The following is a 25,598-nucleotide window of genomic DNA, read 5'->3' as shown; positions in this document are numbered from 1 at the left end:
GCGGCCCGCGGTGTGAGTTGGAGGCGGCCGGAGAGGAGCTGGTGGCCCGGGCCCGGGAAGGCGAACGGCGCGGCCGCAGGTGGCCCCGAGGGCCCGGGAGGGGGCCGGGCCGCGACTGACCTGGGGCCGGCGCGGGCTCCCCCCCGGGCTCCGAGGTCGGCTTCACCCAGGACGGGATGTTATTGTTGTTGTTATTATTATTAAATTGCTATTGCTACTACTACTTAGTAGGCAGGGCGAACGTCTGGACAAGGACCTGCCTCGGAAACTGATCAGGAATTACTCGCAGAGCCTGGGCGGGGCGGCGGGGAGACGCGGGGGGCCGGCGGGAGCAGCGGGGAGCAGCGGGGAGCAGCGGGGAGCAGCGGGGGGCCGGCGAAGGGCGGCGGAAGGAGGGGCTCCGGCCCCCGGACCCCCGGCACACAGCGGCGTCCGGGCGGGAATGCGCGCGGGCCGCTCCGGGAATTAGAGCGCCGGGAGCCCTCCTTGCGCCCCGGAGACCCGCCTTCCCGACGGGAAATTCCAGGTGAATCTGTAAACACCGAGCCCGCCTGGGGGTGAGGTGTGGGTGGGGGAGGCCGGAGGGAGCCGGCGAAGTGATTTCTTCCCGCCGAGGAGACAGCAGGAACGGTGTGTGGTGTGTGCGGAGCGGTGACCCGGTGACCCCGCGGGCCAGGTGTGGACAGCCCTGCAGCCCCAAATAGTCCACGGCGGTAACCGCCCCCCTGGCCCCGGGTGGCCGTGCCCTTTGACTCGGAGCCCTAGGCAATTAGGGACCGCTTAGCGCGGGATTAGCCGGGAGCGGGGCGGGGTGGCACCTGCGGGCGGGGGGGGGGGGGGGGGGGGAGGTGAGCTCCGGGGCTGACCTCCCCGCGCCTGGGGAGAGAGCTCCTCGGAGGCTCTGGTGGGGCTCGGGGGCGGCGGCTTCCTCTGGCGGGGACATTCATTTCCTTCTCCAAACGGGAGATGTGTGGGGAGGCGGGGGTGGGAAGCTGGTGGCTCTGGATGGAGGACCGCTGTCATTTCTTTCCATTAGGGGAATTTGTCAGGGTCAGAGCGGAAGAACTTGGGAATGCATGGAGGCCGGGACGCTTTAGCTGATGGGAGGGAGGGATGCTGGTCCCTCTTTGGGATGCCCCAGGCTGGAGGCGGAGGGAAGCAGCTGTGGGCACTAGGAACTGCTGGGTTGGGAGAGCGCGGGGGAGTGGGGGTTTGTGGTCTGTTGGCCTTTTCGCTGGGGTGAGTGTGAACAGCGCCCTAGCACAGATGTGAGCCAACGGGAGCTCCTGCTTTTAGTGAAATTCCGCGGTGGCCTGAATGTCTTCCTTCTCTCACGCTCCCTCCCTCCCTCCCTTCTCACCTTTCCTCCGTGAAATCCGTGCGGGGAGGAGCTGCGTTTGTGTCTGAATTCACAGCAAAGAGGTTTCCTTGGTGGTGGAGCACTCAGCAGGCTGCAGGGTGGCGAGGTCGCCTCCCGCCCTCTTTCTGGGAGGCCTGGGAGGATGAGGCCATTTCTGGGTTCAAGACAGAATTAAGCTAACCATTTTTACAGGAGCCCTGATCAAAACGGAGCACAAATCAACCATGTTGAGCCACTGCTGTTGGGGGTAGGCGGACAGGTTGGGTCTAATGGGCAAATGAGATGAATTCGCCCTCGGAAAATGTTCTTCGTGGGGTGAACTGTGTCCGTGGAGGGCTGGAGAAGCAGGTCCTAACTTCTGTTGTTGTTTTGGTGGATTTCTGGTTTCAGCGCTCCCCGCCCGCCTCGCTCTGTCAGTCTGGGTCCAGCCACAGATGTTTTACTGCCGTATCTCACCCTCAAGTGTCTTTAACGTATAATTTGCTGTAATTGTAATGTTCAGGGGTGAAGGGATTGGTCCTGGAAATAGCTTAATAGAGGCAAAACTTGCAGCCAGATTAATGGAAAGTTTCTTCCTATGAGGGGGGTTGGCAAACAGGGAATATAGCTGCAGACGGAGACACCAGGAAACACTGTGGAGACGCAGCAGGGATTCAACCTGTCGACGCAGTGGAAGCAGAGATGTGTTGGGGACATTCCCATAGATGGCCCTGGGTTTGTGGGATGCGATTTTCTGTTTTAGCTGCAATTCCTGAGAACACGTAGCCTAGTGAAGATGACGGAATTCTGTGTCCATGTGCAGCCTGGGAGGTAACTCTCCACCTGCAACTCCATGTGTGCATTGTGTGTTTTATTTACTCCAAGGCTCGTGATCCAAATTCATTCTTAAACCGGTCACATGGGAAGTGTCCCGGGATGCTTTTGAATTTGATTTTTTATTGAAGAGGGGACTATGTTGGAGCTGTCTAAGCAGAAGAAGAACAAAGGCGAGTTCCCCAGGGGCCCCCGGCTACGAGGGAAGCACACAGGCCCGGTGGGTGGTGAGAAGGATTCCGGAGAAGCTGAGGGAAAGACGGTGTTCCATGATCATTTCTGATAAGAGGAGGACTTTTCTGACTTTGTTTCTGGTTGTTAATCATTTGTCGAGACAAATAGAAAGCACTAGACATCGGATAAGACATGTGTAGAATGGTGTGTCTTTAAAGTATGCAAGTGAATATGGTGATCATTGAGAATATGATTTACCGTAAGTGGAATGCTGATTTTTAAAAAAAAAAAAAATAGACTTTCCCATTGTTTTTGTGGCTGGCCCAGATCTCTGTTGAATTCTGTTGTCCCTGTCCCCCAAAAATACCATGATGTTCAATGCACCTTTTCGCCGTAAGTGTTAAAGAATTAACTCTGGAATCTTGTGCTTCAGCTCTGATGCTTATGAGATGATGCGTCCTAGGGCATGAAGATCCCTTAAAAGAAAATGTATAAAACATTTGGTCTCTTCAAGATACATTGGTTTAGAATAAGGGAAACATAAACAAGGAAGTCATAAATCATTCAAGAAAAATGAATCGTCTTTAACAGGGAAATGGCAAATAAAGGGCCAGGAGGGGGTGGAGGGAGAACATGAGTCAGGATGTGAGGTGTAGAACTGCGTCCTCCATCCCAGGTTTACAGCGTGTGCGGACCCATGAGTCCGGATTCCCTCCCGCACAATTGCCAGGTGGTCTGAAAGGGACATTGTGGTCAGACGACAGGATTTTATTGTCTGCAGTGGTGGTGGCAACTTTGAATTGGAAAGTCTTGTTTTTGAAATATAGAGCCAGAGGTAGAGCTTTCAGTTAATTGAATTTCAGTGTAGCTATGCCTCTGGTATAAGCCTTAGACAGGGATATTCGAGAATTTAGGTCTGAGTTCAGGCAGGCTCCACGCCAGGTATGTCCCTGTGGCCTTAACGCTGATGCACCTTCGAATTAGTCATGCCCAGACCAAACCAGTAAGCCCCCCTGAGTGTTTTCCCAGCCTGCCTTTTAAAAGGGGTCCTCCTGCTTCAGGACTCGGGGAACCTTGGGTATGGGAGCAAGGAAGTCTGCCATGGACTGTAGTTTTCTCATCATTGGGGGAGGCGTGGAGAATTCCAAGAACAACATTTGCATAATATTTTAATTGCGCGTGCGCTCGTGTGAGTGTGTGTGTGTGTGTGTGTGTGTGTTTCCATGAAGCCCCATTGGGCCTCTCCTTCCAATCTGTAGTCAGTCAAGAAACTTAAGAAATAAACAAAATTATGTATTTTTGGAACCAAATGTTGAGACAGAGCTAAAAACAAAAAACAAACAAACACCAACAATGACCTATTCCTGGAGGGAAGTCACCAGCAAAAGGATTTGGGGCGAAAGCCGCCAGAGAGAGGTGACTGGTGAGCGCTGTTGAAAGTCTCCCTCTTCCCTCTGTCCCCCCCCACACACACACACAATCCGTCCCAGAGAAAAAGAAGGTTCCAGCCCCACGTGGCCCCAGCTGTGTGCCCTCAGGGAAGCCCTTTTAGATGGAGACCCGGACTCTTCACAGGTTCTCCGGGAGGAGTCAATGGCTCGCAGGTTTGCCTGACAAAGTTCGGAGCTCAGGGAGCGCTGGCCAGAGTCCGGGCTCCGTTTAGCGGATGGAGCCGCCCGCCCTCCGTGGGCTGAAGTGCTCCCAGCTATTGTGAGCTCCGGGAAGAGGGAGACCTGGCAGCAGACCTCACACCCAGAGAGAAGCAAGGACAGCCTCGCCCTGGGCAGGAGGCTGCCGGCGGAAACTGTTGTGAAACAGAAAGGAATTCTGTTGACCCAAAAGGCAGTTTAAAAAGCAGTGCCTCCCGCTCAGGACTCCGAAATGGCCCATCTCGGTCCACATTTGACAAAATATTACTCTGATCTCACAGGACGGCTAAATGACCATGGTTCCTCTCAGTAGAGAAAAACCCATTTTTTTTTTTTACGTATATTACATTATTTGTCAGCGTTATCATTCCAATGGAAATATCTGAAATCCTATTTTCCCAGGAGGGTGCACTTTCTTAAATATTCTTTACAAGTTCTGGTTGAGAGGGTTGATTCTAATTGTAGTCTCTTTAGTGAAACAAGAAAAAATTTCCCCCTCACCTTGTTGACCTTTTGTGACCAGAGAGGGAGAAAACACTATTTTTCAAAGAATTAAAATCACATGAACACACAGGCCATTTCTGAAATGCTTCAGGCGGCATTCCCCCGTGCCTCCCCCCCTCCTCCCTCCTTCCCTCTCCCCCCCTCTCCCTGCCGTGCCTGGAGAGCACTTCCTGGGAGATGAAGAGATGCGAGCCAGGAATACAGTGGCATAGCAGTTATCACATTCACTAAGGGGTATGGGCCATCTGGTCTCCCAGGGACCGCATCAGCCCTTTTTATCTCTCCCGCTCACCAGCTTTCTGGAACTTCACTGATGGGGGAATTTGGGGATTTAAAATGGAGCCCACTCTCTGATGGGCCGCTCAGAGGAAATGGGCCCTCGGTGCCCCTGCAGCAGCCCTTTGGTGCCTCGGGGGCCGGGCGTTCTGTTGTGGGTGTCACAGGCCTCCTGATGAAGTGGGTCCCAGCTGCAGGCGGAGGGCTTCTCGCCATCTCTCACCCAGCAGACACAGGCTCTTTTTTGTTGAGCATTTAGATGTTCCCAGAAAAACCCTAGAAGCGCTTACATGGCAATTTGAACTCAGCCCATTCTTGCTTTATGTACATTCCGGCACAACTGAAGGGAGGCCAGGCAGCTGGTGGCCCCAACGCCCCTGTTCTCACTTCACGGGTGGGGAGGGGTCCCAGGTCCGGGGGATTTGCCGAAAGAACCTGCCAGACTTCTTTATCCTGAGAACACCTGAGGCCTTGTAACGCTGCATGATCTGTTCACAGCCCGGACTGGCGCTGGTTAGAAAGGGTTGCGCTCCTTCCTTCGGGGTGCTTTAGAGCTAACGGGATGACAGGGCGAGGGAGGGAAAGACAGTGCACTGGAAAACAATAAAGCATGAAATAGTTCTGACAGACCGACAGTGTGAATTCACCTTGCTGGAGAGTGGCCCGGGAGTGGAGAGAGGAGCTGGCCGTGGGGCTGGGACAGAGGGATTGGTGACCAGGTGTCTGCTATCTGATGTGACTGCACAGCAGCCGAGGGGCTGGTGGTGGTGTCTCCGTTTTACAGAGAAGGAAAGGGAGGCTCCAAGAGGCGACGCTGGTGGAAAGAGGATCCGATCCCAGGTCTGGCAGACAGTCTGATCTGGGGGGTATTATCAACAGTTTGGCAAACCTAAAGATTTGAAGGTCTGAACGCACAGAACTGAAAACTTTCACCCCTCCCCCCCCAGTGGTTTTCCAAAGGAGCATTCGAACAATGTTTCTGCTTCCGCCTCGCTGCCTCGCTCTCTGCTTCACTCACTGCCCCTCTTCCCGCTGCCTGGGTGGGACACCCCCTCCGTCAGAGATGGCCTCCCAGCCAGACTCAGAGCTTTGTTCCCAGAAAAGCGATGCTGGCCTGTGCGTGAGGGTGTGTGTGTGCGTGTGTGTGTGTCAGTAATACATATTTGTGTACATATGGATATGTGTATGTATGTATGTGTGTAAGTGTGCTGAGTATATGTGGATATGTGTGTGACTGTGAATATACTATGTATGTGTTGTGTACAGGGTAACCTTTGGGATTGTGTGTGTTTCTCTCTATGGTGTGCCTGTGTGTGAACTGTATGTGTGCACGTGTGCCTAGGAGGATAGGTCTGTGCCTTCAGCCGTCACTTTGCAGGACACAGAGGCTGGTGGAGGGGCCTGCTGGGAGGGGGGGTGTTGCACTGTGCGGCCCAGCTTCTCTGAGATGAGCTGGCTGTCCCAGGGGCATCGTGGTCCGTCATGCCTGAGCTTCCCTCCCCAGGGTCCCAGGAAGGAGCATCGCCACACACCACTTGTGCGCAGATAAACATTCTCATCTGAAATGAAATGACTTCTTCTATTGGGAACTGAGTTTATAGATGAAACTCTCTCAGTGACTCCCAGGGTCTGCTGCTATCCCAGTCTGTGCGGTGGGGTTTGGGGCAGTAAATGCTGCAGGAGATAAGTTGGCTTTACTGGGGAGAGGGAAAGCCTGGCTCCTTAGAAACAGTGGCTGCAACTTCACTTTGGTAGGAGATCCATATAACCGCTGTCCTGCTCGTTCTCTCTCAAGTGTAAAAAAAAAAAAAAATCAAATCATAATTTAACGCAAGCTTTTGGAAAGGTGAGTGTTGTTGCTCTTTGAAATTTTTCCAGATAGCTTGCATTTCACAGCAATCTAAGGAATGACTTGTGTGGGATCTGAGTCCACAGGGCTGCAGCCCCTCACGCACGCGCGGGAGGGATCTGAACTTGACAGATGCCTTCCATAAGCCGGCTCCCCGGGTGGGCGGAGCGGATCCCCCCAGGGCGCCTTTTCCAGGCCTCCCCAGGGCGCCGGGTCATCCCACACACACCTGCAAAGGACCCAGACCTGTGCCCCAAATGTTTCCCCATTTCCCTTTCTCCAGCTGTTAGGGAGCGTGATTGCTAAAGAGATGGTCAGTGCTCCCATCTGCCCCAGCAGCTTGGAGGCTCTCTTTGCCGCCTCCTCTCATAAAATGGGGTAGAGCCAGCCAGGGTGAGGCCTCAGCCTCCATCTCTGGGGTCAGGTTAGCCCACCTGACTCGGGCTTGGCTCAGATCCTGGCTCCCCCACCGCGGGACCTTGGGCACGTTGCTTACCCTCTCCCCAGCTCAGTTTCCTCACCTGTGAACCGGGATAATTAGACCTCCCTCACCCTGTTGTGTGGATTCTTGAGGTCATGTGCACTCAGGACCTGACACAGCTCTGGATGCCCGGTTTTACTATTTTTATGGGTCTCTTAAAGCATTTCTACATTACCTTTGTTTTACAAATCCTCTCTCCTCTCAAAATCTACAGTGGGGAAGGTTTTATTTTATTTTAATTCCTTTATTGATTATGGTGTCACATAATTGTCCTCATCCCCCCCCATTTCCATCCCAAACCCCTCCCCACGTATGCCCACCCCCTGTTGTTCATGACCTCTGGTTAGGCTTTTATGCATGCACACAAGTCCTTTGGTTGATCTCTCCCCTTACTTTTTTTTCATTAAAAAAAGCACCTTTAGTATGTCCCTTACATTTTTTTTGCCAAGCCTGAGGACCCTGGCTCGGTCCCAAGGCCTTCCTCAGAGAACCCCAAGTTTGGGCAGCCCAGCCCCACCGGGCGGGATGCCTCCCTGCAGGCTGGCTGCTGCAGCGGCTTGTCTGCTTTTAGTGTTGTTCCTGAAAGTGATGTTGTCTGGGCCTGCAGGCCTCCACAGCTCCCGCCGGCCTGCCCTCCCTGCATACATTAGCCTTAATGTATTCTCTCCTGAATACTCATCATATTAAGGGGCCCCGCTAGATACCTTGCTCGAAATAAATTTTATGGGCATACATCCTCGCCCTCATCCCCGGGGCTGTGCAGTGGGGAGGAGAAATATAGCCACGGTGTTCCTCCCTCCCGGCAAGGCCAAACAACAATTAGGTGGGAATTGGGGGCCTCTGGCCCCAGACCCAGGAGGTGGGGGTGGGGTGGGGGGAGGGAGCAGGCACACCCCCACCAGGGCTCGCCCAGCACCCGGAGGGCTGTTCTCTGTCTAGTTCTCCGAGGGTGAATTTGCCTCCGAAGGCCCAGCCCCCTGGCTCCCCATATGTGCCGGGGATTGAGGGGCTGGTTGGGGCTCACAGGTCCCTGCACCCCTTTGTCAGTAACCACTTCCCCGAGGCTTCTTGGTCAGCATTTCCCTCTCTTCTCCCTTGAAATGAGGCCAGAGCAGTCTTCCTGACACTCCTTTCCCCAAGCCCAGGCCCCGCAGCTGCAGGGACTGGAGGCGAATGCCAGCAGGAGAGACCCCACCCTCCGGCCCAAACCTTTAATTAAGATGCTCTTCGCTGGGATGTCTGCTCCCTGCACCCCTACCAGGACCAGGACGAGCTGCTCCTGCTGCCGGTTATCAGCTGTCACTCCTCAGCCTCACCTGTGTGTATCCACAGCTCTCGCCCACCCACAGCCTCCCCGGCCACTCTGGGGATCCTGATTGTTCCTGGAGAGAGGCAGGAGTGTTGTTGAGGGAGCAGCCCCCATAGCCTTGCAGAGCGGCTGTGTGATGTGGGTGCGCTCTGAGGCTCCGGGTGAGGGGTGAGGGTCATGACTCTGGGAAGATGCAATGAGATCCAGCCAGCGAATGTGGGTTCTAACTTTCCTCTCCCCTCGGCCTCAGCAGCACCACCTCTACCACCTGATCGCTGCAGGGATCTCCTAGTGATACAAGCCTTTACTGAGCTCCAGCTGTATACACGGTGATTGGTTTAGTCTTCACAAAGAACCTACGAGGCACTAGTTCATCGTCACACCCTCCCCCCCACTCCCCCCTTCTCCCGTCACCGCAGCTTTTACAGGCGAGAAAACGGAGGCAAAGTAACTTGTTGAAGGTTATGAAGCAGGGCCAGGAATCAAACGCAGGCATCCAACTCCAGAATCCATGGTCTTAACTGCGCGCGCGCTCTCCCCCCTTCTCCGATGGAGGTTCCGGTAGTCATCCCGTGCTTAGCCCTTTGCTGGGCACATCGGGACTCCTTGGTAAGCAGTTGCTGGTTGAACAGTTTCTGTGTCACAGAGGAAACCTTTTGAGATTGGGGGGAAAAATCTCCATCCAACCTGGGGCCGGTAGCCAGCGTCCAGTGTTCACGTGTTTTACCAAGTGTGACTCCTGGTAGTTTTCATGGTGTATTTTGGTCTGAGAATGGGGCCAAAGGGCAAGGCGTCGGAGGGGTCTGACTTTCGGGCGAATGTTGGTGGCTGCCGGAGCCTTGGAGGGAACAGGCTGGGGTCGGGGTGTCATGGGGTCCAGGATCGGCAGGTGTGGACAGGGCTGGTGATGACCCTTGAGTGCCTGTCCCACAGCCCGTGTGTAAGTTTTAGGTACAAATGACTTCATACTTGAGAAAGCGTTCTCCTTCCTTCCATAGTTTAAATGTGTTCGATTTTCTCCCATTGAGGCTAATTCCCCGTATGTTACCACTTTAGAATTATGTCAACAACCAACAGACATTCGTGAGAGATTCGGTTTTAGGAGGTTTGTTGACAGTTTGGAATGTGCGGGGGGGGGGGGGGGGGGGGGGGGGGGACTAGCGGGGAAGTGTGCCCCGGTGAGCTTCTGAGAGAGGGTGTGATCGGTGATCTATCCAGCGATTAACCTCTGTGGTGGTGCCTGTGTGCCAGGCACGGCGCTAGGCAGTGAGCTCACACAAGGCGGGAAGCGCTGGTGCTGCCCCCTGCGGATCCCCTCCTTCTGATGGGAAGACACTGTGTCAACAAACAGTTACCAAAGGTCCTGTTTTCAATAGAGGCGAGAGACACCAGCCAAGTGCTTGCACTTTCATGTGTTTTTGTTGTTAATTTGTTGCCTTCCTTTTTTTGGTGGTGGTGGTGGTGGTGGTGGTGGTGGGGCGGGGGTTCTGTTTACTCATCCAACCTCAGAAGCCTGACCATCTTATCTGTTTTGAAAATGCTTTATTGACTCAAAATCCTTTGGTAAAGATGAAATGGCAGCAAAATCAGACCTTGGACAGAAAGCCACCCAGAGCGGGAAGCACAGTGGTAGGGGGTTGAGTTGCCCACAACAGAATCCACTGGCACTATTGACGTGGAAATGGCATGAGGTAGCTTTCAACTCAGTGGAGCCATGTGTGGGCCAGCCTTCTGGGAGGAACTCCCAGCCCCCAGAATCCCCCTGCCTCTGCCATGACTGAGCAGGACATCACAGGCCCCAACCCCCGAACCCATAGCCTCTGCATGCTCCACGTCTGCACCAGGGAGCCTGCCGGATGGTTGTGCCTCCATTTAACTTCGTTCTCAATTCAGGTCCCTCCCCCACCTTTTGTTGTTGTTGTTGTTGTTGTTGTTTTTTTTTTTTTTTTTGTTAATCCTCACCCAAGGATATTTTCCCATTGCATTTTAGAAAGAGTGGAAGGGAGGGAGAGAGAGACATGGGTCATTGCCTCTCTTTTGTGCCTTGACCAGAATCGAACCCAGGACCTTTCAGTCCATGGGCCGGTGCTCCATCCACTGAGCCAAACCGGCTGGGGCCAGGTCCCTTGTAAGTCATCTGATTGGCAGACATTTTTTTTTAATTTAAAAAAATATATTTTATTTTTTTACAGAGAGGAAGAGAGAGGGATAGAGAGTTAGAAACATCGATGAGAGAGAATTATTGATCAGCTGCCTCTTGCACACCTGCCTCTTGCACACCCCCTACTGGGGATGTGCCCGCAACCAAGATACATGCCCTTGACCGAAGTCGAACCCGGGACCTTTCAGTCCGCAGGCTGCCGCTCTATCCACTGAGCCAAACCGGTTTCGGCTGGTTGGCAGACATTAGATCACAATGGGAACCTGAGCTTCAAGGGAGCCTGGGCGCCCGGTTTCTGGTGTGTGGTCCGCAGCACAGGAAGGAAGGCACATGAGGAGGTCGCTGCTGGAGCCGGTCCATGGTGTCCGCTGCAGCTCATTGAAATGCTCTCAGGAGACTCCACCTCCACAGACCCTCCGACCCGGACCTCGCGCTCTGCTCACCCCGGCACAAGGCATTTGCTTTTTCCGCCAGATGGTCTCTCAGTCCGTGCCTAGGCAGGGCTCGCTTGGGCGACGATGCTTTTAACCCGGATTCCGCCCCGTAGCGAACATGCCATGGACACGGAGGAGAATGTGGCCGGGTCTTCCTGCTGGTTGTCTGTGGAATTGCAGCTGGTGTAACCCAGGTGAGCCGCTGCTGCTGGCCTTGTGGGGCCCTTAGAAACACAGAAGATAGCCCTGACGGTGGTTTGGCTCAGAGGATAGAGCGTTGGCCTGCGGACTCAAGGGTCCCAGGTTTGATTCCGGTCAAGGGCATGTATCTTGGTTGCGGGCACATCCCCAGTAATGGGTGTGCAGAGGCAGCTGGTTGATGTTTCTCATCAATGTTTCTAACTCTGTCTCTTTCCCTTCCCCTCTGTGAAAAGTCAATAAAAATACATATTTTTTTAAAGAAAGAAACACAGAAGATGCTTTTGGGCCAAAGACACCCAAAGCAAGACCAGCAAAGCATGGGTTGCACTTGCCATGTACGGCCTGTACAACCCTGGAGGCTGGCTTCTGGCCTCCTGACCACAGGGTGGGGCGTGGCGGGGAGGATGGGAAGGCTCCGGGCCCATCTGATGAGCGGTGCCCTGCGGAAGGCTCACGCTGCCCCTCTCTCCTCTCCCCGCAGAGATCCCCCAGTGCGCTGGCTGCAACCAGCACATCCTGGACAAGTTCATCCTGAAGGTGCTGGACAGACACTGGCACAGCTCCTGCCTCAAGTGTGCGGACTGCCAGATGCAGCTGGCGGACAGGTGCTTCTCCAGGGCCGGGAGCGTCTACTGCAAGGAGGACTTCTTCAAGTGAGTCCCGGCCGGGCACAGCCTCCTGTCCCTGTGGGTCTGTCTGCCTCACTTCATGCCGTCTGTGGAGAGGGGCAGGAGCTGGCGGTGGGGCGGGGTGGGGAGGGGGGGCAGGAGCTGGTGGTGGGGCAGGGTGGGGAGGGGTCAGGAGCTGGCGGTGGGACAGGGTGGGGAGGGGGGCAGGACCTGGCGGTGGGGCAGGGTGGGGAGGGGAGCAGGAGCTGGCAGTGGGGCAGGGTGGGGAGGGGTCAGGAGCTGGCAGTGGGGCCGGGTGGGGAGGGCGGTAGGTCTATCCTGGGGGGAAGTGAACCCTCCTGTGGAGAGGCTGCTCCTCTGTGGCCCCCCTTTGGGTCACCAGCCCCCTCACTGCCGGAAACCCCAGGGTCTCCACCTCACTTTGAGTGGCCGGGGAGCATGCCCCAGGGTGACTGAGACGGGTTCCTGCAAATCCTCTGTCTGGGAAGCTGGTGCCTCAGGGCTCTTGACTGTGTCATTCCTGCAGCTTTCAGAGCCTGTGCATGAGAGTCCCATCCCGATTCTGGTGAGGCTGCTGCCGGGCTTGGAGGCCTGGAGGAGTTGTCTCTCCAGGGCCGGCAGGCTCGTTTGGAAGAGGCCGTTTCATGTGCTGGTTAAGAGCCCAGTCCCTGCCTGGGTTTGAACCCACTAATGGATTGTATGCTTTCGGGCAAATGACTTCACGTCTCTGTGCCTCCGTGTGCTTACCTGTAAAGCGGGGCTGATAGTCCTGCCTCTTAGAGTTGTTCTTGCTTTGAACGAGTCAGCCTATGTGAAGCCCTGGGACCGTGTCTGGCCCCTGGGTGCTGGCTTCTTAAGGCTGCCTTGGGTTTTCATTCTGATGTCGGGCCCATCCGAAAAATTCCTGTTGGAGCTTTGGGTCAGGGTGAGGGTCCTCCTGGAATGTATTTCCGTGGCAGTTAGTCTGGACCTTCTGTGCCAGGATCTGTTCCCCGAGGCACTTAGGCGGGTGCTTCCGTGGACGTGGACCGGCTGAGAACAGCAAACAAGAACAGGAGGTGGGGGCTGTCCATCAGCGACGCGGGGCCCAGTGTGGGGGGCCCGTGGACGGGACTGGGACTGGGGGAGGCTCGCCAGGTGGGCAAGCCCCAGAGGCGGTGTGCATCCCTCAGAGATGGTGCGTTCTGGAGACAGGGAGGGAAACGCTGGCGCTGGAGCAAAACATGGTTCCTCCCAAACCCGCCCAAAGCTGACACTGTGGGGAGGAAGTCGTTTGGATGTCTGAGGATGGCAGCGACTTCTGTGCGATATGCGTTGGAAAGTACTTTAGAGCCAAAACCGGTTTGGCTCAGTGGATAGAGCGCCGGCCTGCAGACTGAAGGGTCCCGGGTTCGATTCCGGTCATGGGCATGTACCTTGGTTGCAGGCACATCCCCAGTAGGGGGTGTGCAGGAGGCAGCTGATCGATGACTCTCTCTCATCGATGTTTCTAACTCTCTATCCCTCTCCCTTCCTCTCTGTAAAAAATCAATAAAATATATTTTTTAAAAAGAATAGTACATTAGAGATCATCTTGATAACTGAGGCGGCCTGCATGGCCTGGGTTCAGAAGGCAGCACTCGTTGTCGATCGGCATCACACTTTGGTGAGGTATGCACTGCTGTCTCTGTGTGCACATGTGTGTGCGCGCGTGTGTATCTGTGGGGGCAGTAGCTGGCATGCCCTACAGATCCTCCAGCAGAGAGATGGGCCTCTGGTTCTTCAGCTAAGCCTTTCTTCCCTCTCTTTCCCCGCCTGGGACCTTCCCCCTGATTCCTTTGTTCTGGCATTTACGCAGTTCCATTCCCTCCACCCGCACCCGTCCTCAGAGGGCAGCAAGCATCTGCCTGTCCTCTTCCCTCAGTGGTGTCCTGGCCAAGCACCACGCTGTTCTTGCGGACCCCTGAAGGGGTGGATTTCACCGTGTGTGTGTGTGTGTGTGTGTGTGTGTGTGTGTGTGTGATGTAACTGTGCACCTGTGAACAAGAACGTGTGGGAGGGAGGATCTAACTGAGGAAGCTGGGGGGAGGGTGAGTTGTCCCTGCTCCCATAGCCAGGGCACCATCTTCCAGTTTCCCCCTTACCTGCGGGAAGCCCAGTGAGCTGGGAGGGAGGGGACAGGGCTGGTGGTCCTGAGGTGGCCCTGGATCAGACCTCTGGCTGGTCCAGCCTGGCAGGGCAGCCCGTGGGGTGCAGGCAACGCCTGTCAGGGCCACAGAACCAGGGCTTTGTCCACGGAGAAGTTCTTTTGACCCCAGAAGCACCCGCGAACACCATCTGATGTTTTAACCTTGACTGGCTGGTTCCGGGTTTGGGAAAGGGCGGTAGCAGCTTGGGGGCAGTGTTGGGTTTGGGAGAAGTAGTGATGAGGAGAGAGGGTCCCCCCAGACCCAGGAGAGGCTCAGAGAGAAGGCTGGGGGTGGAGAGATTAGCACCGGTTTAGGGCCACAGGCTCTTGACCAAAAGTAACAAGGACACTCAGCTGGTACCCTGCCTCGTGGCCTCCCCAGGCCGTGGCTCTCATTTGGAAAGTTCCCAGGCCTTGCTCAGCAGCAACCTCCTGACTGATCCCCCACCCCCTCTACCTCACAGACTAGCATCCTACCTCACAGCTCACGTCCTGACCCCGCTCCCCCAGCTGCTGAGAGGACTCCAGATGCATTGCACCACCAGAGCCTTCTGCTCTGTGCCCACCCTCCCTCCCAGTCCTTGGCTCACTGCTTTCCTAGGTATGGGCCACCCCGCGGCAGGATGACACCCCTGCCCAGGCACTCTCTGCATTTTCCCACCTCCACACTCTGGCTCAGGCTGTTTCATCACCCGGGAATGATGTTCATTCTTTCAAGGTCTCCCCATCTTCCATGGCCGAGAGTCAGCTCACCAGTGGGCGGGAGCCCTGGGAGGCATGGCCGCCCTGTCCCTCCTCCCTCCTGGTGACGCAGCGGGAATGGCCTTCTGTTGCTCATTCCTCATGCACCTGCTCAGCTTCTTGTTGACTTGAGGAAAAAGCTTACTAGTCCATCATTTTTCTGTCCTCCAAATAGTCCTTTGGCCCCAAACCTTGCCCATCGGTTGTCAAAGAGGAGATTACACAGTGAACTTACAACCAGTTTTGTTTTGTTTTTCTGTCCCCTGCACGGTGTCCCGCGAGTGTTGGAGGCCCAGGCTGCCTGGGAGATGCACAGACCCCTTATTTAGCACCGTTCTTGTCCTTGTGCCACAGTACCCACTCGCCCTACTTCTTAAAACGGCCCAGTCTCGAGGCTGGAGCCTTTTGTAAAGCGGGGGAGCTGTCCACAGAGCCAGTGCTGATTCCAGGTCATTAACCCTGTGATTGGGTGCTATGTGGAGGGAGTGGTTCTCCCCACTGCCAATGAGGGTCAATCTGATATGAAGATCAGGCAGCTCTGAGGCCCCCCAGGGAGGACGTGTGGGTCAATAGGCAGGTGGGGCCCCGCCCATTCTTTGGGACCCTGGCTGTTTGTTACAGGGAGGACCGTGCCTGTTTGGTTCAGGGAGGCACAGCTGCAGGCAGAGCCACAGTCCTCGGTGAGGACAGGGAGGAGGGGAGTGACTCAGGGTCGGAGTGGCTTCCCCTCCCACTTCCCACTTGGGCTCAGGCTGTGACTTGGCCACAGAGCTGGGTCCCCTCTCCTCATTACAGCGCATTAAGTGTCCCCAGGCCCCTGCTCTCCCATGGCACCCTGGGGCACAGGTGCTGTGGGATCCTGCGAGCAGAGAGAACAGTGGCGGGGAGGAGGAGGAGCAGGGCAGTCTCTGGGACCTCAGCTCCCTCCCTCATCTCAGACTGGCTGCAGGAACTGGTTCAAGTGCTGGGTGCCCTCAGGCAACTTCCTTGGCATCTCTGAGCGCCAGGAGAAAGGGAAATGCTAATGGTGGCTGCTTTAGAAAACTTGGCATGCTGGAGCATCTCACTAAAGGGAGTTTGTTTTGTTTTGTTTTGTTTTTAATCATCAGAGTGGTTTGGGAAATCCAAACTCTGCACCTTGAGCCTCAGACAGCTTTCAGTTGTGGGTTCGGAAGATGCCTGGTCAGAGCCAGGGAGAATCCCTTCTCTGTGTTCCTCAAAGCCAAGGGGTGGATTTCACCCCTTGAAGAAAAGAATCACGACTGTAATGTGAAGAGTGGCCCCCTGGATGTGTGTCAGATCTCAGAAATGGGGTGGGGGGGAGAGCAGGAGATTGGCTTCCACCTCTGGGAGATGGGGTAATGCTGACGCCTGGCAGCAGAGGGCGATGTTGCTGTGTCACAGACAAAGAGGTATGGTGGGAGGCTGTACTCTGTGGTTGTTGCATTTTTCTTTGTGGGGAGGATGGCGTTGAGCTCTCTCTTGTTCAGTAACGCTGGCTGATTGGTGCTGTTGTTTGCTGTTGTTACTCCTCAGGCTATTGGCTCCCCTTTCTCCAAAGGAAATGAGATTCTGAGCCTGAGAGGAGAGCCGTGTGGTTTCAGGGCCATGCGGTTTCAGTCACAAGCCGAAGCACGCCAGCTCCTTGCACTGCATTTGCTAAGCAGGTCCTTTCTGGACTGTGTGCCCAGCATGTCGTGGGTCCCCTGTCTCCTTGCAAAGGGTCTGGGGAGGGCATGGGTCTGAGAGTAGGGCTTCTGGGTCCCCTCCCGGTCAATGACTGGGTCCCGGGAGGAGCCCGGCAGCTCCCTTGCTCTGAAGTGCAATGAAGACAGGACAGGCTGTGTGCTGCTGCAGGTACTGGCTCAATGCTGGGTGCCCTTAGGCAACTTCCTTGGCATCTCTGAGCTCCAGTGTCGTCTTCAGGAAAGGTGGGCATGCTCATGTGGCTGCTTTGGGAAAGCTGGCACCCTGGAGCACCTCTCAAAACGGAGGTGTTTTACGGGCAGAGTCGTTTGGGGAACCACTCTGCTTGCTGAGTCCTTGTCCTGACTTTTACGAGCTGTTTGTCAGTAAACCAGTGAGTAGGCCTTTCTGAACCTATTCCCTTACCTGTTCAGAGGCACTCGTTCTAACCCACAGAGCTGCTGTGAAGGGAGAAGACAGTGAGGAAACCGTGCCCAGCACAGGCGAGGTGCTTTATCTGTATCCTGGGCCCTGACTGGCCGCTGGACCCACAGCCCTGGATGGCCTGGCTATCGGAGGCCGCCCACAGTGCTGGGCCTGCAGTGCTGGACCTCTCCCTCCTTCCCCGGGGTTGAGACCATCCCATTCAGGTGACTTTTAGTGACCCAGAAGCCCTCAGACAGAGGTGGGGGAAGCCTGGCAGCGTGGGGAGGGCCCACAGCAGTGTGCTGGTTTGGGGAAACAAAGCAGCGATGATGATGATAATGCAAACAGCTATAGGATCAAAGAGGGGGTAACAGTCATACAGATCCTTGAAGTAAAGCCTTCAAGAACATTCCAGGCTGCACCCTTGGCCCCCCTGCCTGCCTGCCTGAGGGGTCATGGGGGAAGAGTTGGAGGCACTCTGGGGGTGATTGCCATTCAAAGGGGTTCCTTTCTAAAATGTCATGCTTCCCTGGGGGTGTCTCCCTGCCCCCGAGGCCTTCACCTGCCTGGTGGGCAGAGACAGGCGCTGCCAGGGACCCAGAGGGACGGAGGGCCTCGGTGTGGCTTGTCAGGGGGGAGCTGTGCCAGCTGCTGGCCCAGCCGGCAGCTCCACTCCTCCCCCAGCCAGTCCATCTCCAGGCAGGCAGTCAGCAGGGCTGTCGGCCAAGGGCAGGTGAGCAGCGTCCTTGGGAGCCTGGGAGCCGCTGATTTATCCCCGCGGCTCAGAACAGCCTGTTTCCGCTCCGGCACACGCTGCCTCTGGCCCGGCCGCAGGCTGGTTGCTCTGGCTCCTGTCAAGTCTTCACTAGTGACCTTGGCCTCCCTGGCTCAGCAGGGCAGAAGTGCACAGGCTATGGGGCTAAGGACTTCTGCGCCGTGGATTTCATAGAGGAAGTGGGAGCCAGGTTTGAATCCAGGCCGGTGCAGACCTCTCTGAGCCTCACTGTCTCATCTCGGAAAAGGGAAGGGAACAGAAATATCTCCTTTTTTTGAGTCCCTATGAGCACTGAGGATGATGAAGGAAGCACGTACCTGGTTATATCAGTAACTGTTCTTATTAAGGTCGTGATGCTGTATCCAGGTAGGAGGAGAAAAAGAGAGAGGAGGGGCTCAGGCTGCAAAAGGCCTCAGGCCAGATAGGGGTCCTGGTGCGGGAGGCGGGCCGTGTCCGGTGGCGATGGCAGGGAGCTGCCCTTTCAGTGTGGGGAGCCGGCTCTCCCTGGTGGGGGAGGGGTGCCCAGAGCTCGGTGGCAGTAACTGCAGTCCTCCCCTTCCTTCCCAGGGTGGGGTTCCCCGCTCTGGCTGGAGGAGCCTCCAGCTGGTACCCTGTTGCTCCAGGAAGAGGTCTCTTTATTTATTTTTTATTTTTAAAAAAATATATTTTATTGATTTTTTACAGAGAGGAAGAGAGAGGGGTAGAGAGTTAGAAACATTGATGAGAGAGAATTATCGATCAGCTGCCTCTTGCATACCCCCCACAGGGGATGTGCTTGCAACTAAGGTACGTGCCCTTGACCAGAATCAAACCTGGGACCGTTCAGTCCGCAGGCCGACGCTCTATCCACCGTTTTTGGCTTGGAAGAGGCCCCTTTCCTTCTGCGGTTGTTTGTGGGTCTAATCCGGGGCCAGGTTATTGCCCAGCCACTAATTTCTGTTAACTGCACACCTGTGAGGCCACACACACACACACACACACACACACACACAGGGGGCGGGTCTCGTTGACGTGCGACTTTCCATAATTTCCGAATAGTTTATAGTCTAATTTCCTCACTAAGCAAATTAAACCTTTTAAGGTAATGATCAGACGGTGCCGAGAGTGGCTGCGCGGGTGGACATTTGTAAGATTCAAATACACTGGTGGGACCAGGCCCGCAGTCATTTGCGAAGGCCTGTAATCAAGGCAGAAGCAATTACTTAGCAGGGCAGCTCCCCCTGGGGCCCGAGGCTGTATATCAGGGGTGATGAGTCCGAGGATTATCTGTCTGCCCGCCCGCCCGCCCTCCCGGAGCCCATCGGCCTGACATCTGTGCAGCCTGCATCCCAGAGACTTCGCTGGCTGCTCGGGGGAATCTGCTTGGAACCAAAGAGTTGCAAATCAGCCCGAGAGTCCGCTGGCAGCTGGGCTGTGGAGATGGGGGCCCCAGGCAGAGAGGGGTCCGGTGACATGGGCGTGGAGGTGCAGTTCCCGTTCTCCCATCGCTCACTGAGGCTCCACCTCCTTTTCTCCCCTTCACCTCCCACCCCTGCCATTCAGGGTCCAAGTCATAGGGTCCCACCTCCAAAATGCCCTTTCCTTCTTTCTTTTTTAAAAAAAAATATATTTTTATTGATTTCAGAGAGGCAGGGAGAGAGAGGTAGAAACATCAATGATGAGATTGACTCATTAATCAGTCAACTCCTGCATACCCCTCACTGGGGATGTGCCCTTGACTGAAATTGAACCTGGAACCCTTCAGTCTGCAGGCCAGTACTCTGTCCACTGAGCCAAACCAGCTAGGGCTAACATGCCTTCTCTTTCTATCCCTGCTGTCTCTGTCCCCTCGGAGGCAGGCCTCCCATCACCAAACCTCTGCACCACTGGAATCTTCCCCAATTGGCTGCCTCTGCTCCCCCTCAGCCAGGCCTGGCCCTGGCCCCATGAGACTTCCAAGCTCAGCACTCAAGGGCCCGCAATGATCCGGCCTGACCCCATTTCCTTCTGACTCCCTGGCCAAGGTCACACGGGGCAGATGGGGGTGGGGGGAAGGGTGGCAACTGGACTGTGAGAGCCAGTCTCTGGCTTGTCGCTGAGCATCCCGGGATCTGTCTGTCCCCCGGAAATCCCCCTCGAGGAGGCTGAGCTCTGTGGTGGGCATGGTGGGTCAGCACAGAGGGGGTGAGCCTGGGGTGTGGTGAGAAGGGTTGGATGGGGCCTCTGCCCCTAAACATCCTTGCCCCTGCCTGTCACGGCGCCTGCCACATGGCCACTGACAGGGAGGCCTTCGGTCCCCAGGGACCAAGAATCTGCAGATGCCACGTGAGGGCCAAGAGCATCTGTCACACAGTGTTTCTCAAAGAGTGGTCCTTGGAACCCTGCATTCGGGGCACCGTTGGGGGGGGGGGGCTTGTTAAAAGTGTGGATTCTGCTTTTAAGCAAACCTCCCAGGTGGCTCTTCGGCTAGGAGTGGGGGCAGGTGATCTGGTAACCGCTAAACTAAGGCCTTGGCAGAGAACTGAGCCTGAAGTCAGGAGGGCAGGTTGGGTGCCTGGAGGCGAGCACGGGAGGGCGGACAGTGTTGTGGCCGGTCAGGCCACAGCTCCCAGGCTGCCCTGCGGTGGGAGGGGATGTGACTCCTACTGTAAGGGCTGCTGTGTGGGTAAGAGAGAGCTCACCTGGCACTGCCTGGGCGTGCTGCATGCGTACTGTGTGCTGCCAGAAGTTAAGGGAGGGAGCTGGACTCTTCTGGAAGAGGGTTGGCTCCTGCCTGCCCCGAGCGGGAGAGGAGGGAAGCAAGGCTGAGGGGAAAGGAGAGTTGGGCTCTAGCTTCTTTGCTGCTGCTAACTGAGTGGTGTGATCTTGGGCGAGTCACTACCATTCTCTGAGCCCGAGCTCCCTCCTATATAAGTGAGGGGGTTGACTAGGTCACTGGTTCTAAAGCCTTTCCAATAGCATTTACCTCACAATAACATTGAACGCTTGTGAAAAAGAAAAACATACTGAAAACCCCAAATAAAAAGCAGGGCTTGTGGGACGGCGCTGGGGGGCCTGGGAGGTGTGTGAGTGAGTGTGTGCCTGGGGAGGGGAGGGCTGGGAGGCTGTGCTCCCACACCCCCAGGCGCTCACGTTCTCTGGGGCCAGGCCCCTCTCCACAGAGGGCCCCGTCCATGTCCGGCGAAGGCCGACCGTTCTCGGGCAGAACTTGCTGTGCCCGTGACATGGCGGAGGTGCTGATATATGCTGGCAATATGAGTCCATACAGTAACAGTAAATATCAGCAGCTCACCTGTCAAGTGTGCTGATAGAGAAAAGAAATACACGGAGGGACGTGTCAGCCGGGGGGAAAATATACGGCCTGCCGTAAATCACCGCAGAGCAATTAGAGCATAAAATTAAGTTATGCACTACTTCGTTTCCTTGGGACGGTGGCCTGGGCCGTGGCAGCTCCAACCCACGGAGGCTGGCGTGAGCCTGGCCTGACCCCCATGGCTCCCCACGGCCAAGGGCAAGGAAGGGCATTGGGTTCCAATCCCAGCTCCACCGTCCCTGGCCGTGAGGCCTCTGGCACGTTACCTGCCTTCTCTGAACTTGTTTCCTCATCTGCAAACGGGGGAAGCTATGCTAACAAGTGCCACAGACGTGGGCCATTCAGTGTTCAGTCACCAAATATTTGCCAAACCCATAGCTTGGGCCAGGCACTCCTCTAGGCGCTGGGACAGAATAGACGCAGCCCCCGATGGTCGTCTAGAGAGGGAGGAAGACAATGAATGAGAAATGCACAGGCTACCCATTGGAGATGAGTGCTTTGGAGAGAGAGAGAGAGGAAGTGCTGAGGGTGAGGAGATGGCCAAGGAATGCCCCAGGGAGGGCCACGTTGGAGGGGAGCCGTACAGGAGGGACCACACAGGTGTCTGGTAAGCGTGTTCCCAGCCGAGGAAGCAGGGCAGGGCTGTGCGTATACGTGTATATGTTCTTTGGTTTCTCTCTTCTCATTCCCCCACATCGAGGCACATCAGTCTGTGCCCTGCCTCCCTGCTTCTGGTTTTAGGAACCTTGACCTTTGACTCTAGGTGAGGTGGCAGCCAGGGGAAGGCTTTGAGATGGTCCGACTCAGGCTCCAGGTGGCTGTTGTGTGGAGAATGGACGTGGGGGCAAGTCCTGAAGCAGGAGGCCCGTGCAGAGGCAGTTCCGGGTGAGGGGTGGTGGGGCCTGAACTAGGGAGGCAGCCGCGGAGATGGCGAGAAGTGGTCCAATTCTTGATGTACTTCGGGTACAGCCAACAGGATCTGCTGACACATCAGAGGAGGGCGTCCAAAGCGTTCAGCCTGAGTGATTGGAAGAGTGAAGTCACCCTTTGGGAGGTGGGGAAGACCCCGGGAGCTGGTTCTGGGGGAGGTCAGGAGTTTGGCTTGGGGGCATCCAAGTAGGAATGCTGAGCAGGCGGTGGGACACACCGGCCTGGAGGCCAGAGGTCTGACTGGAGGTGAGTGTGAAATGCCCAGGGGAGCAGAGCGGGCGGAGACGGGTGTGGGAGACGGTGGGTGGAGAGGCTGCCAACGGGGAAGAGCAGCGCCAGGAGCGCCAGTGCTGAGGCCGAGGGAGTGCGGTGTTCTCAGGGAAGGCAGGCAGGGAGCCAGCGCTGCTGAGAGGCCAGGGGAGGTGTGTGTGCGTGAAGATATTTATTGTAAGGATCGGCCCGGGTGACTCCGGAGGCCGAGAAGCCCAAGATCTGTAGTCAGCAAGACCCAGCAGAGCTGAGGGGGCAAGTTCCAGTCCAAAAGCCAGCAGGCAGAGAGCCCCATGAGCTGATGATGTTTCCGTTCGAGTCTGAGGACGGGAAAAGACCAATGTACCAGCTCAAGGAGGTCAGGCAGGCGCAGGTACTCTTACTCTTGGAGGGTCTGCCTTCCTGTTCTAGTCAGTTCACCTGATTGGATGAGGCCCACTGCCCTGGGGAGGGCGGTCTGCTTTCCTCGGTCCACCCATTCAAATGTGAGTCTCACCCAGAAACACCCCCGCAGGCACACTCAGGCTTGACCAGATATTTGGATTATCCCGTGGCTGTCAACTTGACACACAAAAATTAACCGCCAGAGTGGATTCCAGAGAAGAGCAGGAGCAGGGGTGTTGGAGACCCTGCCTGTAGACCCCTCTTTTGAAGAGTGTTGCCGTAGAGAGAGTCGAGGTCTGGATGGTAGATGGAGGGAGATGGGGGTCAGAAGAGGGATTTTTTAAAGTGGCAGGGATAATAGCATGCTGCACGCTGCCGGGGAGGATCTAGAGAAGGGAAAATTAATGGTGCGGGAGGCAAAGGGGACCGCTGCTGGAAGAATCATCTGATTAGGCGCAGAGGGGCGGACTGTGCCAGGGTGGGCGGCTGGCCGGCTTTGCACAGGAGCGTGGACAGCCGGGCTGCAGGAAGCAGAGGGCTATTTCTCTGTTTTCCAGGGAAACAGGAAGTGGGCCACCAGCTGAGACGGAGGATGGGGGGCTTGAGACAGGAGGTGGGAGGGAGGGACAGCGAACGGACAGGGAAGTGTTTGTGGTTCCCCAGGGCTCCTGAGGTCCGGAGCAGAGGGTAGATTTAAAGTGAGCCAGGCAGAGACGTGGCATGTGGCCTTCAGCTCTGTGCAGACCCCCGGAGCTGGGGGCAGAAAGGGGAGAGCTGCAGCAGGGGAGGGAGGTGAGTGTGTGTGCAAGTGAGGGGCTGGTAAGCGGGACCTCTGCATCTTTGCTGGAGGAGGTGAGCGAGGCCCGGAGGGGAGTCAGGGATGTGAGAAGATGGATGAGGCCCGCAGGTTGCAGAGCCCTGGGCGTCAGGGAGCTGCAGGGAGTGAGCTCACAGGACAGGAGGTGGCGGCTGGACCTGGGGTGGTTGGAGGGTACTCTTGGAGATAGTGCAGTTTCTAGGAGCAATGAGGTCTGCGGTAGACCATGGGAGTGAGAAGGCCATGACCTTCAGGAGAAGAGGTGAAATAATTGAGAGGGCAGGGGCAGGAAGGAAATGATGGCAGGAAGGACAGTGACAGTGATGGTGCAAAACCCGCTGGGGATGAGTGGGCAGTGACCATCACAAGGTGGGTAGTCAGCTGAGGGCTGGTGGTGAGGAGTGACATATAAACCCACAGGGGCACATGTTAAGTACTTAGTGAATGGGAGCTGCTTTCATGAATCCAGTTACCATGAGGTTCACATGGTTCCTGGCCTGGTCGCAGGACAGACCCTAAAACTAGGGATGTGCCAGAATGTGTGGTGCAGGATTTACACGCCCGTTTCTAGCAGGTATGGTGCTGGCAGGGCCTGCTTAGTCTCTTTCTGCAGGATGCAGACACCCTGCTCTCGGGCGTGGTCCCACCAGGCCTCTCAAGAGCAGGAAGTGGGGGGACAGACACATGGGGGGACAGACACATGGGAGTTTGGGCTGGGGTCAGGAGCAGCCCCTGCATGTCACAGTGATGCCCAGGCCCCTCACTCCTGACTGGGTGGTAGGAGCATGAAGGTGGTGAGTGGGGTGTGACTGGGTGGGTTCGGGTGGACACCCCAGAGGTGAAGGCTCCCAGGACAGCCCCTAAATTCCAGGCCTTCCTGCTCAGTGGCTCTGAGCAACTGGGGACACTGGAGGGGAACAGGGCCCTCCACTCGGGTGCCACAGCCATCTTCTCAGTGGATGCTTGCTGCCTTTGCTGCCCGCCGTGTGCTAGCCATCCTGTTAGAGGCACCGAGCTCGAACCCTGGTTCTCTCCCTTCTTGCCCCCGTGAGCTGCGGCCGCACCCGCCTCCCACTGAGCCTGTTCCTTACCGTTGGAAGGCATCGCCTTCCAGACAGAGCACTCAGGGACCTGGATGACAGCAAAGTGCCTGGAAAGTTTGTTAGGACGCCACGGGCCCCACTTCAACCCGGGGTTCAAGTGCCTTCTTAGGAAAGCTTTTGCTAGGAGCTATGGTGATGTTGAGTGTTGATCCTTCTGAGTGCGTCGGATGTGTTTTATGAGCAGTTCAGGCATTCATTCACACATACATGCATCCATTCTCCTGGTCAGTGGGTCTTTGCTGCCTACTCCACGCTGGGCAGGGCTGTTAGAATTACCAGTGATGCTGGTTGGACGAGCTTCAATGGCTTCCCCTGGGCTCCCTGACACCTGGCCAGGCAGGACTGAGCAGGGCGATGGTCCTGCTGAGCGAAGTCAGCGCGGTTTGCAGCTGAGTAGGCAGGGCGCTGCACGCAGTAGGTGCTCAGTGACAGGACGCAGGGGGGATTGCCTGGGAAATCCCCAGGAAGCCTCTTACTTGGCCAATGCCCAGCGTTCAGCTCCACCCCAGCTTCCTTCAGCTTTGTTGGGTCGGTTAGACTATTGCTTCTCTGTGGAGCAGCCAAGTTCACAGCTGGACCAGGGAGTTTGACCTTGGCTGCGTCATGCCCATCCCACAGGTTGTGTAGCCTCTCCCAGCTGTGGCTGGCTGGCTGGTCCTAGAGTTGGAGACTCAGAGGCAGTGTCTTCATCGCCCACACAGCCCCACAGACGGCACCTTATTCCGGGTCCCGTGGCTGAGCGGGGGCCGGTGCCCCTCCGGGTGGGCTGTGCGGGGAGCCCCCTCACCCAGGGTCCCGTTGGCTGTGCTCCAGAGGAGCAAGGTAATAAGGACCAACTTCCACTTACCGTCGGTATAAATCCCACAATCAGGAAAATTGCTTCAATTGCTAAAAAACGCTGGTGGAAAAGTCCATTTATTTTTCATTTTTCTTGTGCACTTGCCACCCTCACGCATGAATCACTGTCGGTATGCAGATTAAATTTATACCCCGTTATCTTTCACATCTCTGGGGCGCTGGTGTCAAATGGGTTTCTGGTTACTGAAAGCCACTGTCTGCCTGTGGTGGCGAGAGTAGCCCGCTCTGTGGGTGGCCACTGGCGGGGGCGGGGGAGGGGTCTCCTGTCTCCTGGAGTCTCCCCACAGCCCCCCTTCAGGCCCTGCCCCT

At 56.1% G+C, this 25,598-nt stretch overlaps 1 protein-coding gene across 1 annotated transcript in view; it reads left to right on the top strand.

The window, feature by feature from the left end:
- The window catches only part of LHX4 (LIM homeobox 4), a 43,922-nt gene that overhangs the window by 4,947 nt on the left and 13,377 nt on the right, over positions 1 to 25,598 (top strand). Inside the window, exon 2 of the mRNA XM_036442120.2 lies at positions 11,693 to 11,864. Within this exon, the coding sequence (XP_036298013.1) occupies positions 11,693 to 11,864 (172 nt within the window). The remainder of the gene's footprint in view (positions 1 to 11,692; positions 11,865 to 25,598) is intronic.

This window comes from Pipistrellus kuhlii, unplaced genomic scaffold (genome assembly GCF_014108245.1).
Source record: "Pipistrellus kuhlii isolate mPipKuh1 unplaced genomic scaffold, mPipKuh1.p scaffold_m20_p_18, whole genome shotgun sequence".
NCBI classification, from domain to species: Eukaryota; Metazoa; Chordata; class Mammalia; order Chiroptera; family Vespertilionidae; genus Pipistrellus; species Pipistrellus kuhlii.
The sequence above is the reverse complement of the archived record's forward strand: the minus strand, read 5'-3'. Positions and strand labels throughout refer to the sequence as shown.